A 14,789-nucleotide genomic window follows, 5' to 3' on the forward strand; every position below is an offset into this window, starting at 1 on the left:
GTGAGAGAGACAGGGCTAGGAATGGTCCCTGACAACTATTCATGCTAAACAATCAGTTCCACTTGCATTTGGCTGTGATGGTACAAGTAGCCTCTCCAGACCTGAAGAAGAGCTCTGTGTGTCTCAACAGTTTGTCTCTCGCCAACAGTTGCTGCAATAAAAGATATTAGCTGACCCACCATGTGTCTCTAAGGGTACGACTACACTTCAAACACTACAGCAGCGCCGCTGCAGCGCTTCAGTACAAACATGACCCACACCAACGGGAGGGGTTCTCCCCTCAGCACAGGTCATCCCCCTCCCTGAGATTTTTCACACCTTTGAACCATACAGTTAATCTGACTTTATTTTCTAATGCAGACCAGGCCTAACCTGGCACGCAGAGTTAACTTAGACAGACTGTGTGTGTAAAACAGACAGACCAATTGGCCATTGAGAAGGGTGTCTCAGTCTCCCCTTGACTGAGGGTGCCTGTGTTGCAGGAGGGCGGGTTGCATCATGCATTGTGAGTGCAGACATCCCCACCTGACAGGGGGCAGTGTCAGGCCAGACAGCACCGCAGTGCCTAACAGGGATGCCAACAGGAGAGTCTTCCAAGCTCCTGCAGTGACTGGGTCTGGCCGCGAGGGGGGGGGTCCCTTCCCCTCAGACACAGCCTGGCACGCCCCGTCTGCCTCCCCCTCTGCCACGTGACTGTCTCTCTCCTGTGAGAGGAAGGCAGGAAGGGAGAGGGGCACCGGCCTCCTCCACTCTCATTCCACACCCCAGCGACTACAGTTCCCAGAAGGCACCGCTCTCTCACCTTTCCCCGCCTTGCGCAGGCGCCGAGCCCTTTCAAACGGCCGTGAGCCTCACGTGACCCGCTGATAGCCAATCGGGTTTGAATCTGATTTTTTATCCGCCCCCTCCCCTCCCCGCAGCGCTTGTGTGCGATCAGATCGATCTAAGATGGCGACTGTGGAACCGGTGAGTGTTTCATTCCCTCTTCCTCGCGCCCTGATCCCCGCTCCCCTGAGCCCGGTCAGAGAAGGAGGCGGTGGGGAAGGAGGAAGCGCTCCCCAAGGGAGGGGCGATCCCCGCTGGGGCGGGACGGGGTGAGAGTGGATCGGTAAAGCTTTGAGTAGCGCACGCGCGTGGAGGAGGACGCGCCGGCCTGTGTAGGGGGGGAGGGGATGGGTGGATTCCGAGCCCGTGAGTTAGGCGCGTGGTGGGGATTGTGCCGTCACCACCTGGGGCCCGCCCGGCGCGAGGCCTGGAAAGTGGGGGGAGGGGGCAACGGACGCGAGGGGCGGCGCGTGCGTGAGGTGGGAGGGAAGAGGGGGAAGCTGGCGCGTGATGAAGAGGGGGCGCACGCGGCCTGGGCTTGGGGCGGAGGGGCTGCTGTGCTGGGGCCAGGCACCGGGTGGCTGCGGTTCCTATTGTGTCAGCAGTTGCACGGTGCGTGCGGGGGAGGCCCGGCGCGTCTCCCACGTGTGCTTCCGCCCCGACTGACACAGGGGAAACGGAGTGACCCCCGTGCGCGCGCTTGGCCGCCGCTCCCCGCCGGGAGCCCACCCCGCTGTCTCCCGGCGGGGTCGTGATGCGCCCGGACAGGACCGGGAGCTTCTGGCGCCCTCCTTGCGAGTGACCTTGGCGACCCTCTGCCGGTCTGCGCTCTCGCAGCGCCGGAAGGTGACCCACGAAAGAGCCTAGTGCCACTATGACTGTGGCCAGCCGGACTAGCCGCTGGCGGCGGAGGGGGCGGTACTGTCTGGGCAAACGTCCGTGTTGCTGACCACACTGATGCGGCCAGGTAGGAAATACATTTCCTGGCCACTGAGGGGCTAACGGCTCCCTACCTCTTCCATCGATTTCTCTGTCTCTACGAAACTGCTCTGACGTCTGGGCAGTTTAGCCCTGGATTGACAGCCTGGCAGCCTACATTCAGATGTCTGGTAGGGATAGAGTGCTGAGCCATCCGCCGCCCGGAGGTTACTCTTGTAAAGTGATCACTGTTCCCTTTCGGGTTTGAAGCATCCAAACTTAAAATGGCTTGTTCCCTGACAAACCCTGGCAGGTACGTTTCACTTACCAAGCTGTTGCCACATTACTGGGGTGAATTCACTACTCCTCCTGTGACATCCTGTGACTTTGCACATATTTACTAAATATTTTTGATGTCCTGGTTTCAATTTTAAGTAGCAGAACTCTAGAGAATATTATTTCTTAGATATTCTTTCAGCCTGCCTTTTCTTTATTTCTGTGTGCCACCTCCAGCCATTCTCCATGATTCATGTGATGCCATCTTTGATATACATGCTGATGTATCTCAGAGGATGGTCATCTGCAAGATTGAGTATTAGGGTCTGGAAAAGAAGGTGAGGAGGAGGTAAATAAGTCTCTCTTTTGAGAGTTGTGATTTATTCTATTAAATATTGAAAATATAATTTGAAAGTTGCTAACTTTTACTTTTTATCTCTTAAAAATCAAATAAATGTTTTTTTAAGTACAAAAATCAGTTTACTGTCTCATTTGACCTCGTTGTAAATAAACTGATTTTCATACAGAAACAGAAATACTACTGTGTAAAACAATTCGCTGAAGTTTTCTTACTGTTTTGTGGTGAAGTAAATGTAGCTGAAAACATTGTAGACATCCATTTCCAATTAATGGCTCTCTGCAAAGACACAAATTACTTTAAATATAAGCAAAAGATGAGTGAATTTAATGTTTGTAAACAGTGTCTAACAGCCCTAGAAAACAATGTCATTGACTTATCCAAAGAACAGAAACAGACTAAGCAGCAACAGCATCAGTTTCCCCTTGTTGTTCACACAGTTTCATCATGACTTGAGTTTGGGGGGAACCATTTCTAGGGTCAGAGGATCAGTGTCTCCATCTTCATTCACTTTTTTGTGAGGGCCATGAAGATCACTAATTGCTGTGATGTGGGCAGCTGTCCGCTAGTGACTGAACTGATACTAAAAGCATGCTTTCCTAAAGGAGCCAGGTAGCTATCAAATGGTAACGACTCTTGGTTACAACTGAACTTGAAGATAATTTAAAATTAAAGATTCCATGCCTCCTCATAAGTCTCCTGCCTATCCTCATATTTTTTTTTCTATTTGCCAAGCCTGACCAGCATATTTCTGAACATAATACATAAGGTTTATAAAATGACTAGAGTGACACTTGTATGTAGTTGTGTTTGTAGCCATGTTGGTCCAAGGATATTAAGAGACAAGTAGATGAGATAATACCTTTTATTGGACCAACTTCTGTTGGTGAGAGAGAAGCTTTCAAGCTCTTCTTCAGGTCTGTGCCCACGTAAGCTCTGTGTAAGCTCAAAAGTTTGTCTCACCAACACAAGTTGGCTCCTGAAAGATATTACTTCACCCACCTTGACTTTCTAGGGTGATACTTGGCTATTTGTACAGAATTAAAATACTATTTACTGTTGTACAGTTCAAAAAAAGAGAGAGAACCTCTTGTTGAGATTTCAAAATCTGGGACTACAGGCATATAAATCCTTCATTTTTCTGTAGTTCCTGTATCTCCCTTTCCAGTGCAACACAGAAGCATTTTATGGTGCTCGCAGTACCACCTTACTTTCTCTGAGTGTCTTCTGCAGTTGAGGCAGGGAAGGTCTTATGAGATGGGAAGGGTGTTAAAGGAAAATCGAATCAAAGCTAAAGCAATTGTTGCTATTTTGTTTTTAAAAAAATTCTGTGTACACCTCTCCTCTTCAGGTTGAAAGCATTTGAGGTACAATGCAAAACGTTAAAGCTTGTTCAGTGGAAACATCTGTTACCAATGCAAGTATAATTCTACAAAATAACATCTGTAATGTTAGTGTTAGAACAACTAATTCCCAAAACATTTTTGTTTATACATTTCAAACGTCTAGAAACTCACTTTTCAGTACAGATCTTTCTCTCCCCCCCCCCCACTTCTTTTCCATGTTTGCTGTTGAAAAGGGAAGAAAAAGAAGGAAATAAAGGTGTTAAGAAGCAAGTTTTTCCACACAAGTTTAATTTAGGCCTCTTCTTGTTTAAAAATTATCAGCCAGTTCTAGTAGACATTAAAACACAAATACTTGATTGATGTAGATTTCTCTGAAAAGATTTAAAGAGCTTAATACAATGCTTAAAATGCTTTTCTTGCTAACTGTAAAGACAATTTCAAAGCTGCATGCATCTGTGCAACGTACATTTTGTACTGAAACTAAGTATATTTACTTTTGAGTTGTGCACTTGTACATTTTATTTTAGGATTAGTCAATATATAAATTTGTATTCATTTTACAAGCATTATAAGTTCATAGAGTTGTACTAAAGATTCAAACCCTAGCATATGTACTTCGTTTCATACTGATGTGGGCGATTTCTCATTTACCTTGCTGCTCTTGCTCCAAAATCCATTGAATTTAGTGGTAACTTAAATATCAAACCAGGACAATATATTGCATCTCGTGAAATGTAGAAATACTGTTTTGGTATGTTCCTCAAGAAAATTTAGTCCTGTTTTGGAACTTACAGTTAAATTGCATCTATAAGAAAAATATGGGTCCATCAAACCTATGTACTTTTGATCATCTTATATGGATCCGAAGCCTGGGTATTGCTTAACTAGGATATCAGGACGCTGAAGGCACTTCATATGCATTGCCAGCAGCTGCTGTTGGGCATAAGAAAGTTTGGTTTGGTTTTTTTAATCAGTGATAGGGGATATGTTATTGACAATTGACTTCAAGAAGATTGAAGTCCTTTTTTGTCACCTCTGGCTGGCTCTTTATGGTCATATAGCCTGCCTCGGAGACAAAGTCTGAAGATCGGATTTAAGGTCAGCAGGGATCATTGCCTGACCATGGACTTCCGGCAGCCACGTGGTCATCTGCCGTTAACCTGTCTACATCAGATCAGTAATAACCCTATTGCACTTTTAGTCACCTGGAATACAGTATAATGTGGTCATGGACATTCAGCTCTGCGGACGCGCACTGTATCTGAATGTTCTTCTTTTTAATAAGAAAAGAACTGTTTGTACAAAACACTAAAGAAAAGGAAAAAAGTTCCAGTGTTAATGCTTTGGCATTATTTCAGGGGTTTCAACAACAACCTACAGAAAATAACTTTAAAAATAAAATTCTGCCATGCTAAACCTTTGAATGGTTTGGATAAATAAGACAAGAAGATAACTTATGTAACCTTGTACCCTTCCATCTCCCAAATTGCAGGCAGGTTTCGGTGTGGGATTTTGCTTTTATCATTTTGTTCTTATTCAGTGCACTTAAATATTTGTATTTTCTTAACACTTGCATTTGTATAGTTAACTAATTCCACATTCAAAATATCCTATCTTGAACTGAAACTGTGTGTCTTAGCTGAAACTTTCATATCTGTTCTTCCATTTTTAATTTGGCTAGTTGCATGCTATGAGTCAGCTTTGGTAAGGATCCCTGGAATAGGCTTCCAAGAGAGGTGGGGGAATCCCTGTCATTTGAGGCTTTTAAAAACAGTTTGGACAAATATCTGCTAGGGGTGGTTTAGGTTTTTGTCCTACTTCAGCTCAGCGGGGTGGACTTGATGACTTTTTGAGGTTCCTTCCAGCCCTACACTTCTGATTCTATACATAATTAAACACTAGTGTGTAGGATCTTGGCCCTTGCTAAAGGAAATCGCAGACCTTGTAATGATTTACTTAAATTAAAAAATATGCAGCTGAACTATGGCTTGGAGTTTAAGTTAGTGTGTATGCTGATATCAAAACAGCTTCTAATTTAAGGATACATTTAAAGCTTTTTTGTAATTTTTACACTCCTTTTATTCTATGGAATAAAATTAAACAGCAAAAAAAGCCTTGACTTTTGTTCTTAAATCTGAACTGCGTTAGGACAGAAATTAGCCTTAATCTCTCTGTGACTAGGAATTTCTAGTGTCATTGTGATCAGTGATGTGCTGTTGGGAGATTCCCACACTATTCAGTCATAGTGTGATAAATTAGGTCAGTGGTTCTCAACCAGGAGTGTACACAGATTTTCCGGGGGTGCGTCACTCATCTAGATATTTACCTAGATAAAATGCACTAGCAAAGTCAGTACATACTAAAATTTCATACAGGCAATGACTTTGTTCTGTATACTATACCCTGAAATGTAAGTACAATATTTATTTTCCAGTTGATTTATTTTATAATTATATGGTGAAAATGAGAAAGTAAGCAATTTTTCAGTAATAGTGTGCTGTGACACTTTTTTTTTGTCTGATTTTTGTAAGCAGGTAGTTTAAGTGAAATGGAACTTGGGAGTACACAAGACAAATCAGATGCCTGAAATGGGTATAGTAGTGTGGAAAGGTTGAGCGCCACTGAATTAAGCAGTTTTGTTCGTTATATTTTGCTTAAATATATTGCTGGTATTTACCAACTAGGAATCAGTCTTAAGTGCAGTTGTTTAATAATGGAGATACTGTAGTTTTAAAAGAGTTTAAGAACGTAAGAACGGCCATATTGGGTCAGACTAGAGGGCCATCTAGCCCAGTATTCTGTCTTCCAACAATGGCCAATGCCAGGTATCCCAGAGGGAATGAACAGAATAGGTAATCATGTGATCCATCCCTTGTTGCCCATTCCCAGCTTCTGGCAAACAAAGGCTATGGATACCATCCCTACCTATCCTAGCAAATAGCCTTTGGTGGACCTATCCTCCATGAACTTACCTAGTTCTTTTTTGGACCCTGTTAAAGTTACCATCATAAGCTCACTTTAAAAATAAAAATTAAAAAATTCCATGCTAACTTTCTGAAAAAGTTTAGTCAGAAACATACCTATCATAGTTATCTTTTATATCAGAGGAAAAGTTCTAGTCCATTTTAGATAATCACCCAAGTGGTTTGAGTTATAGAATCTTGAAAAGAATTGAGATGTTTTTAATGTTAAGTTTTCTAAAGAGTTTTGTAAAGGGGTGTCCCAGACAGCATGGTCTAAATATCCATTAATTCTCAGTGAGAAGCAGAGTGTAGGACTACTTATCTATGTTGGGTTTTAACAGCACTTTACATGGTATGTAAGTGCTACTGTAAACACTGAGTGCAAAACTTCAGAGTTATTAGATTAAAAAAATAGGAACTTCTGCAGAGCTTCATGAAGATCTCTGTAAACATCATAAGCTCTAGGAGAGATGTAGTGAAAATTGTAAGAAATTGAGGTGTTTGTAGAGAGGATTACATTGTGAGAAATCACCTTGCTTTCATGCCCTAGCTATTTTAAGGTTTTCTACTTAACATTTAAACAAAAACCTCTTTATTTCTGAATCACTTTCTCTCTTGGAAAGGAAAAACTTCTAAATTGAGTTTTTTTTCATTTCTTGAAACTTTCAGCGTTTTATACATATTAATACAGAAGTTTGTTTTAGAAATTCAAAATGTGCATTATTCATCTCTTGTCACATCCTAGTGCATAGGACTATTTGTTTTTAAGTTTGAGTTTCTGCCTTTGGAGATGCTTGGTAAGAACTTGAAGTTCCGTATGGTCTCTGCACACTTGATAAAGTTCCTTAGGTCTTGCAGTGTTTAAAAGCCGTTAAATAGTCCCGATTCCAAGGCACTTACAAATGACTGCAGTCTTAGATTTTAAATAGTATGTATAGTGCAAAATTACACAAAAGCACAGGAGGTAGATTTAAAAAAAAATTTAATATTTGAACAATTTTTTGTATCACGTCTTTTATGTATAAATCACAGAGCTTGTTTTTGTTCATAACTTTAAACTAATAACATGTTAGTTAATAAACAGTGTGCTAACTTCATTTTCGTGTGGTGAAAATGTAGCATCAACTTTCATTTATCAGTTCTATTTAAATATTTCAGTGTCATGATAGAGAAACTTTATTTTCCCGACCTTACTTGAATTAAACAGATAATTGTGCGGCTTAGATGTAGCATGAATGAACTGGATGACAAGGACTATCCTGTGCTTTAACTATAGTACTGTCTTCCTTGGAAGTCCTAAATTTTCTGATGATGATGTTGGCTCAGGTGTTGGCTTAATTTTGAAATATGATATATGTTCATGATTAGAATCAATTTGAAAATTCCTGTTTCAAGAGCCTTGCTTTTTGCTTTAAGTTTAATGTTGTAATTGTTCTCGATAACTTTAGACTTGTGAGTCAACAAAGAAGAGATTTAGCACATGGATGAAATTTTTGGGTATTGGTTGGAATGTTACATTATCTAATTGTTTAAATTATTAAAGCTAGCAATTAATCTAATTATTGAATTTACATCCATTTGGAAATTCACCAGAATTTCACAACACAAAATACTATTATGCTGGCAATGGCTTGAATCTCTAATATCTAAAGTGAAGCTCTGCGTAGTCCTGGTCCTCCAACTCATGAGATTTCCAGCAAACACCAGTGGCAATGTTGGTACTAGTAAACAAGATCATTTGGAACCCTCTTACATATTGACTATTGAAGAAACTTACCTTATCCCCATATGCAGATTCCATGTTCCAGTATTAAAGGCACCAGCACATCACATGCTGGCACGTCTCGTGTAAGCAGGAAGTTTGGTATCACAGGGCAACCACTTTGTGCAACTAGAAACATCCACAAAGGTATTAACTTTAAAACAATTCTAAATACTTTGTAACATGCATCTTTTAGCCCTAGGAAGATTTCAACTCCAGTATTGGAAAAAGTGCTGCTCACTTTCAGGTAGACATAATCCCTTTTTTAAAAAGCTGTTATAACTGTTGCTGGATGGAAGCCAACAATAGTTGGTTTCTTAACTTCTTGAGGAAAATGTGTTAATCTTCATTTAGATGCTTTATTTATTCCTGGAAGATATACTAAAGGCCTTCTTTCTGTTCACGCACTTCCTTGCTACATAACCTCTTGTAACGTCTCATTTGGGCTTCAGGTAATGTGTCGTATTCCTGTTGTAACTGCTAGTTGCTTTCCTAAGATCTTTGGTTTAAGAAAATGTATATGGTTAGGATAGCCATTCCCTTATACACATAGTTCAGTAGCTTCAAGTCACTTCCTCTTTTCTTCCTAGAACTTGATTAATTGCACAGATTTTCTTGATTTTCTATTTTTGGACATATCACGGTTAAACTACTAGACTATCCAATTAATTTAAACATTTTAATAAAATTTTTCCTGTGATGGTATTAGTTCAAGCTTTAGTGTCCAAACGAATAGCTGCGGAAAGTTGCTGAATGATCATATAATATAATTAGATCAGAATCAGCAATTCTAGTGAACAGCTAGCTTTAAAACAGAATAATTCCATTTCTGAAAGTTCTGATCCTTTCATTTTAAAGGATTCTAACACTGTGAACACAACAGCCTAAAATATAGGTTGTGTTTCTTGTCTGCCAGTCTTGGTGTTTTGCTTTGGTTTTTTTCTCCCAGGAAGAAGGCCCCAAGAAGTAACTAAAATGGAAACTTAAATATGTTGCGTTGTCTGCTTAGTCGGGCCTCACCTATACTTAAAAATCTAGTACTAACAGCTGTTCTAATCCAATGAATATGTAGCTGAATCTTGGTTCTTTTAATCTCAGCATAGTGCCTTTTGCTGTGCATGGGTTTAAGTGAATTCTTTATATTGAGAGTTTTTTTTTTAATTTTGTTTATTTATTTTTGAGCTAAGTAGTTTTTAACTGTACTTTTTGGGAGTTAGCAATTGTGACTCTTGCAAACTATGTTACAAACCTCGTTGTTTTTCTTCCCATTTTGTTATAGTAAAAGCTTTTGCTGATGTCCATGTTCTAATATGCATCTCATTACATTGGAAGTTGCTCAGCAGCTGTTCCCTGGGTCAGAGGGCTCTGTGGGCACGTAGCTGTAGGTTTTGCAAGTGATGGTAGCAGCTCTGATGAAGATGATTGAATCCAGTAGACAAAGCCTGTTTTAATCAGATGCTGTACACTTAACTAGAAAATCCACTTAATGTGGGAAATTCCCAGGCCACCTGTTTATTCCCGGAGATGTGTAATAGGGATTGTAATTATGGCCTCTTGGAATAAAAGTTGCAGTTGAATATCCAGTGGATTTCTCTCTCCTGCTATGGAGCTCTTAATTGCCAGAGTGTGGTCCCTGCAAATCTTTGTGACATCTGTACTATGAAGAACAGTAGATGCAGAAGAAATTCCCAAGACACAGAATCCTGTTACCATGTATATATACTTGATATCTTTTTAAAACTGTGAATGGGATCTTTCTGCCAAGTTTTCTAGGTGATGTCAATATCTGATTTTCTGTTCAGAAACTGTAATATATGTAGTGAGTACATTGAGCTGTCTACTACAGTGCATATAAGAGTAACAGGGTTGACCCTACAGAGGCTTCCAATTTAGCAGGTAACCAGATTTGGATTTACTATGCTACCCTATCTGTGTATCTCTGGGAAAAAATCTAACAAAACTAGAGAAGGCAGATCTTTAAAAGCAAGCTTGTACCTACCTGTTCGTCCTAAAACAAATTCAGGTTTGAGAAATGCATTTAGTAAATGATAACAGTAAAATCTTAAGAAAATCTCATTTTAAATGATATTTTAGAAACTACTATTGCTAATGGTAATTTTACTAATGAAATATTTTAGGCTCTAGCAATATGGGGATTATAAGAGTTTATACTAATCAATAACTGGCTTTAACAATCCAGCTGAAAGCTTTAAGCAAGTTTTACTAATTGGATTTGATACGCTGCACATTTGATTAATAATGATAAATGCTTCACTGTGTAAACATTCAGTCTGATGGTCTGGGCAAGGGGTTGAATGTGAAAGATCAACAGAAACTGTAACAAGTAGCATTAACAAGCAAAAACTAAAATTTTGTTTTACCACTAAGTAGCTCACTCTGTTTTGCTCAACTTGATAGCATTTGTACTGAGCATAAACTGCTCTAGTTGAGAGTTAAACTTCTGTGTACCCGAAACTTATCCTCAACTCTGCTTTGAAGCACAAAACTCTGCTTTCAGTTTAATGGACTAGGTTAACTTTTGCAAGTGATAGCATACACAGCAGTGCTTAGATCTGTTATCTTATATTGCATAACTATCTCATAACTTGATTAGTTTTTGAGGGAGTCATGTCATCCTGTGCCAAAAGGATCATAGTTGGCTATGGCAGGGCCTTTGAAGTGAGTGAATCATTAGGACACTTGTGAATGACATCTTGAAAATGAACTTTTTAAAATGTTCACGTAACTTACTTGGTATCAGAATTGCTCTAACTAGAAGTATTTAATTTGATAGGCGGTTGGGCGGAGTGCGATGTCTTCTATTCAGTTTTGGTCCATACATGTGGTATCCATAAATACAATAAGCAAGTAAAAGATTTCTAGCATATGCATACCTAATATATTTTTCTAAAGCTGTTTTAAAACTTGCACTTTCTAGTTACCACTTTCCTTTTCCATTCCTAGTTAGTCTTGTATTCATCTTTCTAGCCTAGGTTGCACTGGACAATTAGAAAAATAGGTGACTAGTCTAGTGGGTTAAAAAAAAATTAGATGTTATTCTTTAGCTATTTAAAGAGCTGACTACTTAGTGGATCTGAGTAGGTTGCTCAATAGAAATAGCTACAGGAAAAACAGCAAGTTTTCAAAACTTACCATTTGTACAATAAGTATTAAAACTTATTGAAGTATTAAAACTTAATGAAGACTTCATTAGTGTTTGCAGAATTCTGGATGGTCATAATTTATTTGTGTTTAATGAAAACAGTGAAGTACTGTGAACAAAACCAGCATTATTTCAAAATATGAATATTTCCCCTGGCCTCCACTTCTAGGTGATAGAAAAGATTTTGCTGCTAAAGTATAAAACCTAAGACTGTATCAGGTTGAGAGGTTATTTATTTTTTTTAAGCTCGTTTACTGTGTGTATTTGACAGCATTTTTGTGTTGGCCATTTCATTGATTTTTTTTTTTCCCCTTCCCCACTCTGGGGGGTCTTTCAGGTGGCTTCAGGAGGAAGAGTTAAATTTAAAAAAAAAATTAAATGTGATTGGTAAACTACAAAATGATCAGGGGGCTAACGGGGGGAGATGGGAGGTAGCAGGGTGCAGTTCCTGAAACTACTAACACTTGAATTTTGACTGATTTAATGGAGTGCCCTTTTTTAAAAGAAATTGTCATGTGAACCAAATCTGGCAACAGATTATAAAATAGAATACTACTACTTTTGGTTATTGTAGTGAAGTCTATTAGTATATGAATAATTTCTTAGTAAAATATTTCCACAATTAAGACAGGAGACTGTGCTGTCTGTATTTGAATCAGCAGTGAAGTCCCAAATATCAGTGCCTCAACAGTGGTTTTCTGTGTAATCCATGTTATTAGAAGAGCATTCTAGGTAAAATATGGTACTAACATAATCTCATACTTTTAAAAAAAATCATAAAATGCTGCCACTTCATCTTCATGTTTATCCCTTCAGGTCCACTCCACTTCTTCTCAGTGTTCCAATAGCTCAGAAGCTGCTGGGACTGTGAATAACCTTGAGAGGTGGGAAATCCATGTTCAAATCACTTCCCTTCAGGTGGGGTGGAGGGATTGAACCAACCTGTCTCTCATCCTGAGTGAGTACCCTAACCACTGGGCTAAAGATTATAATGGAGGCTACTGCCTCCTCCTCCACCCTCCAGCTGTTTTGTATGAAATGTGCTTTGAGAACGCATACGGGGGTCTATCCCCACAGGCAAGTTGGCAGTGGAATGGAACACCTACTTTCACATGCTTTGAGGGATTGTACTGCGGCTTATGCATTGTGTACATACCCAGAGACAGAAATTTAGGATCATAGGGGACTTTTACAGTGAAAATTTAGGCACCTAGGGATTATAGGTGCCTTCAGGGTTACACTTAGCAGGGATTTTGAGGCTCTCGGTAGTGCATAACTCCTACTTCAGGTGCTGAAGTCCTTTTGACTTGTCATGGCTGAACTTAATCTACTTCTGCACCGCTTCTCTTTGATCAAGACCATAAAGTCTAAAATTTTACCTAGTTTTTAAATCCTTTTTTGTGCCACTGGATTTAGGAGTGTCTGGAATATTTTTACATTTGGGTAGGTTTTGTTCTCTGTGTGGAGTGTAACTAAGTGCTAATTATTGTGCAGAATCAGCTGTACACAGCTTTGTTTGCCTTAAATGTAGAATGAGCTGTCTTTCATCCCGTCTCGTGAATGTTACAGCAAGGATTGCAAATTGGAGTGGGATGGAGAGATGGCAGTAGCGGCTCTAAATGCTTTATTATACTTTCTAAAGTTCTGAGGGAATGACTTTAATAGCCACAATGTCATGTTTGAAATTGTAGAATTAAATGACAAATAAGCTTGAAGAGCAACACACATCCTGAATTTTCTTCTCTACTCATGTTTTTTCCATATTCTGTTTTAAATCTAATAAATTCAGTGTATATTTGAGGTCTGTAGCACTTTCTCTAAAGCAAGTGTAGGATGATATTTTGAATCAAGCTGTATTATAGTAGCAGGTCTTAATGGTTAACTTAAACTCATTAAGAAAGGTAAACTTCAAATCTGAGAATTACTTTTAGTTAACACTACACTGCCATTTAGGGCACATATTTCAGCTCATACTTGCTTACGTTGGGAGTACAAGCATTGGAAATTACCCCGTTTGAAGTTCAACACTTGTAGTGTTTAGTACTGGCTGCAGTAGTTTTGGAGTCAAGTATCTCTCAAACCCTTAGGGCTAGAAAGAAGTTATGCAAATACATTGAAAGGCTGGCAATCTTTCTAGGGATTGGTAAAAGCAGCAAAGAATTCTGTGGCACTTTATAGACTAACAGACGTTTTGGAGCATGAGCTTTCGTGGGTGACTACCCATTTCGTCAGACTAACACGGCTACCCTTCTGATACTTTCCAGGGATTGTTCATTAGATTCCAGACCTTTAAAATCAAATCATTCTAATTATCATCTTCCACCTCGCAATTCTGACATTTAATGACTGCCTCCTCAGGAAACACTGATTATGGAAGTCAGTGTTGTACGCTAATGGTTCTAAAACTAAAGTGCACAGCAGACTTTTGTGCCTTCTGGTACTTGGTAAAATAAGCTGTATAAACCACATTGAAATAAAAGTGGAGCTGGGGAAAGCCAAACAGCAAGCAAAATTACATGAATTTTCGTAGTACAATATCTTGTGACCTGTTAGAGTTTACGAGCATGTTGCATAGATGAGCACACATACTTGCAGGGCCATATATGTTTTTATACTGTGATCCTGGACTGCTAATCAGAAAAAAAGGTAGGGGAAGCTAATTCTCTGAAATAAACTTAAGAGGGTGGTAGCTAAGTGTTTTCAGAATACAGTTGAAGACACACGTTAATAATTTTGCTTTTCTTTATACAGGAAACCACTCCCAATCCTCAGACTTCAGAAGAAGAGAAAACTGAAACAGCACCAACTCAGGAGGTTGCCAGCCCTGAACAGTACATTAAGCATCCACTACAAAACAGGTGAGCCATGTTGTTCTGTCAGCAGGCTTTGTGATTCTACAAGTAAATACGCCACCTCAAAATTCTCATAGTTGCTATTTTGTCAAATAATTATTATGTTTTATAGAGAAGTTTTGTTTTTTCATGTTTTCTTCATAAACTTTCAGCCTATTCTAACACATTTTTTCAGTGACCCTCATGAAGAAATAAACACCCAATTGTACTGGTTCTGAGTTCATCTTCTATTGTAATTGAAACTATTAATAATAGTGATAGAGTAGCTGAGATCTCTTTCCTCTGTATATTTTCTTATTGCAGCCAAGATGCTCTGAAGGTGGTGA

At 39.4% G+C, this 14,789-nt stretch overlaps 1 protein-coding gene across 1 annotated transcript in view; it reads left to right on the plus strand.

The window, feature by feature from the left end:
- The first annotated feature begins 871 nt into the window (after positions 1–871).
- The window catches only part of EIF4E (eukaryotic translation initiation factor 4E), a 39,333-nt gene continuing 25,415 nt past the window's right edge, over positions 872–14,789 (plus strand). The window contains exons 1-2 of the mRNA XM_050944483.1: positions 872–966; positions 14,363–14,469. Of these exons, the coding sequence (XP_050800440.1) occupies positions 949–966; positions 14,363–14,469 (125 nt within the window). The 5' untranslated portion in view covers positions 872–948. The remainder of the gene's footprint in view (positions 967–14,362; positions 14,470–14,789) is intronic.

Source organism: Gopherus flavomarginatus, chromosome 3, assembly GCF_025201925.1.
Source record: "Gopherus flavomarginatus isolate rGopFla2 chromosome 3, rGopFla2.mat.asm, whole genome shotgun sequence".
Taxonomy (NCBI): Eukaryota; Metazoa; Chordata; order Testudines; family Testudinidae; genus Gopherus; species Gopherus flavomarginatus.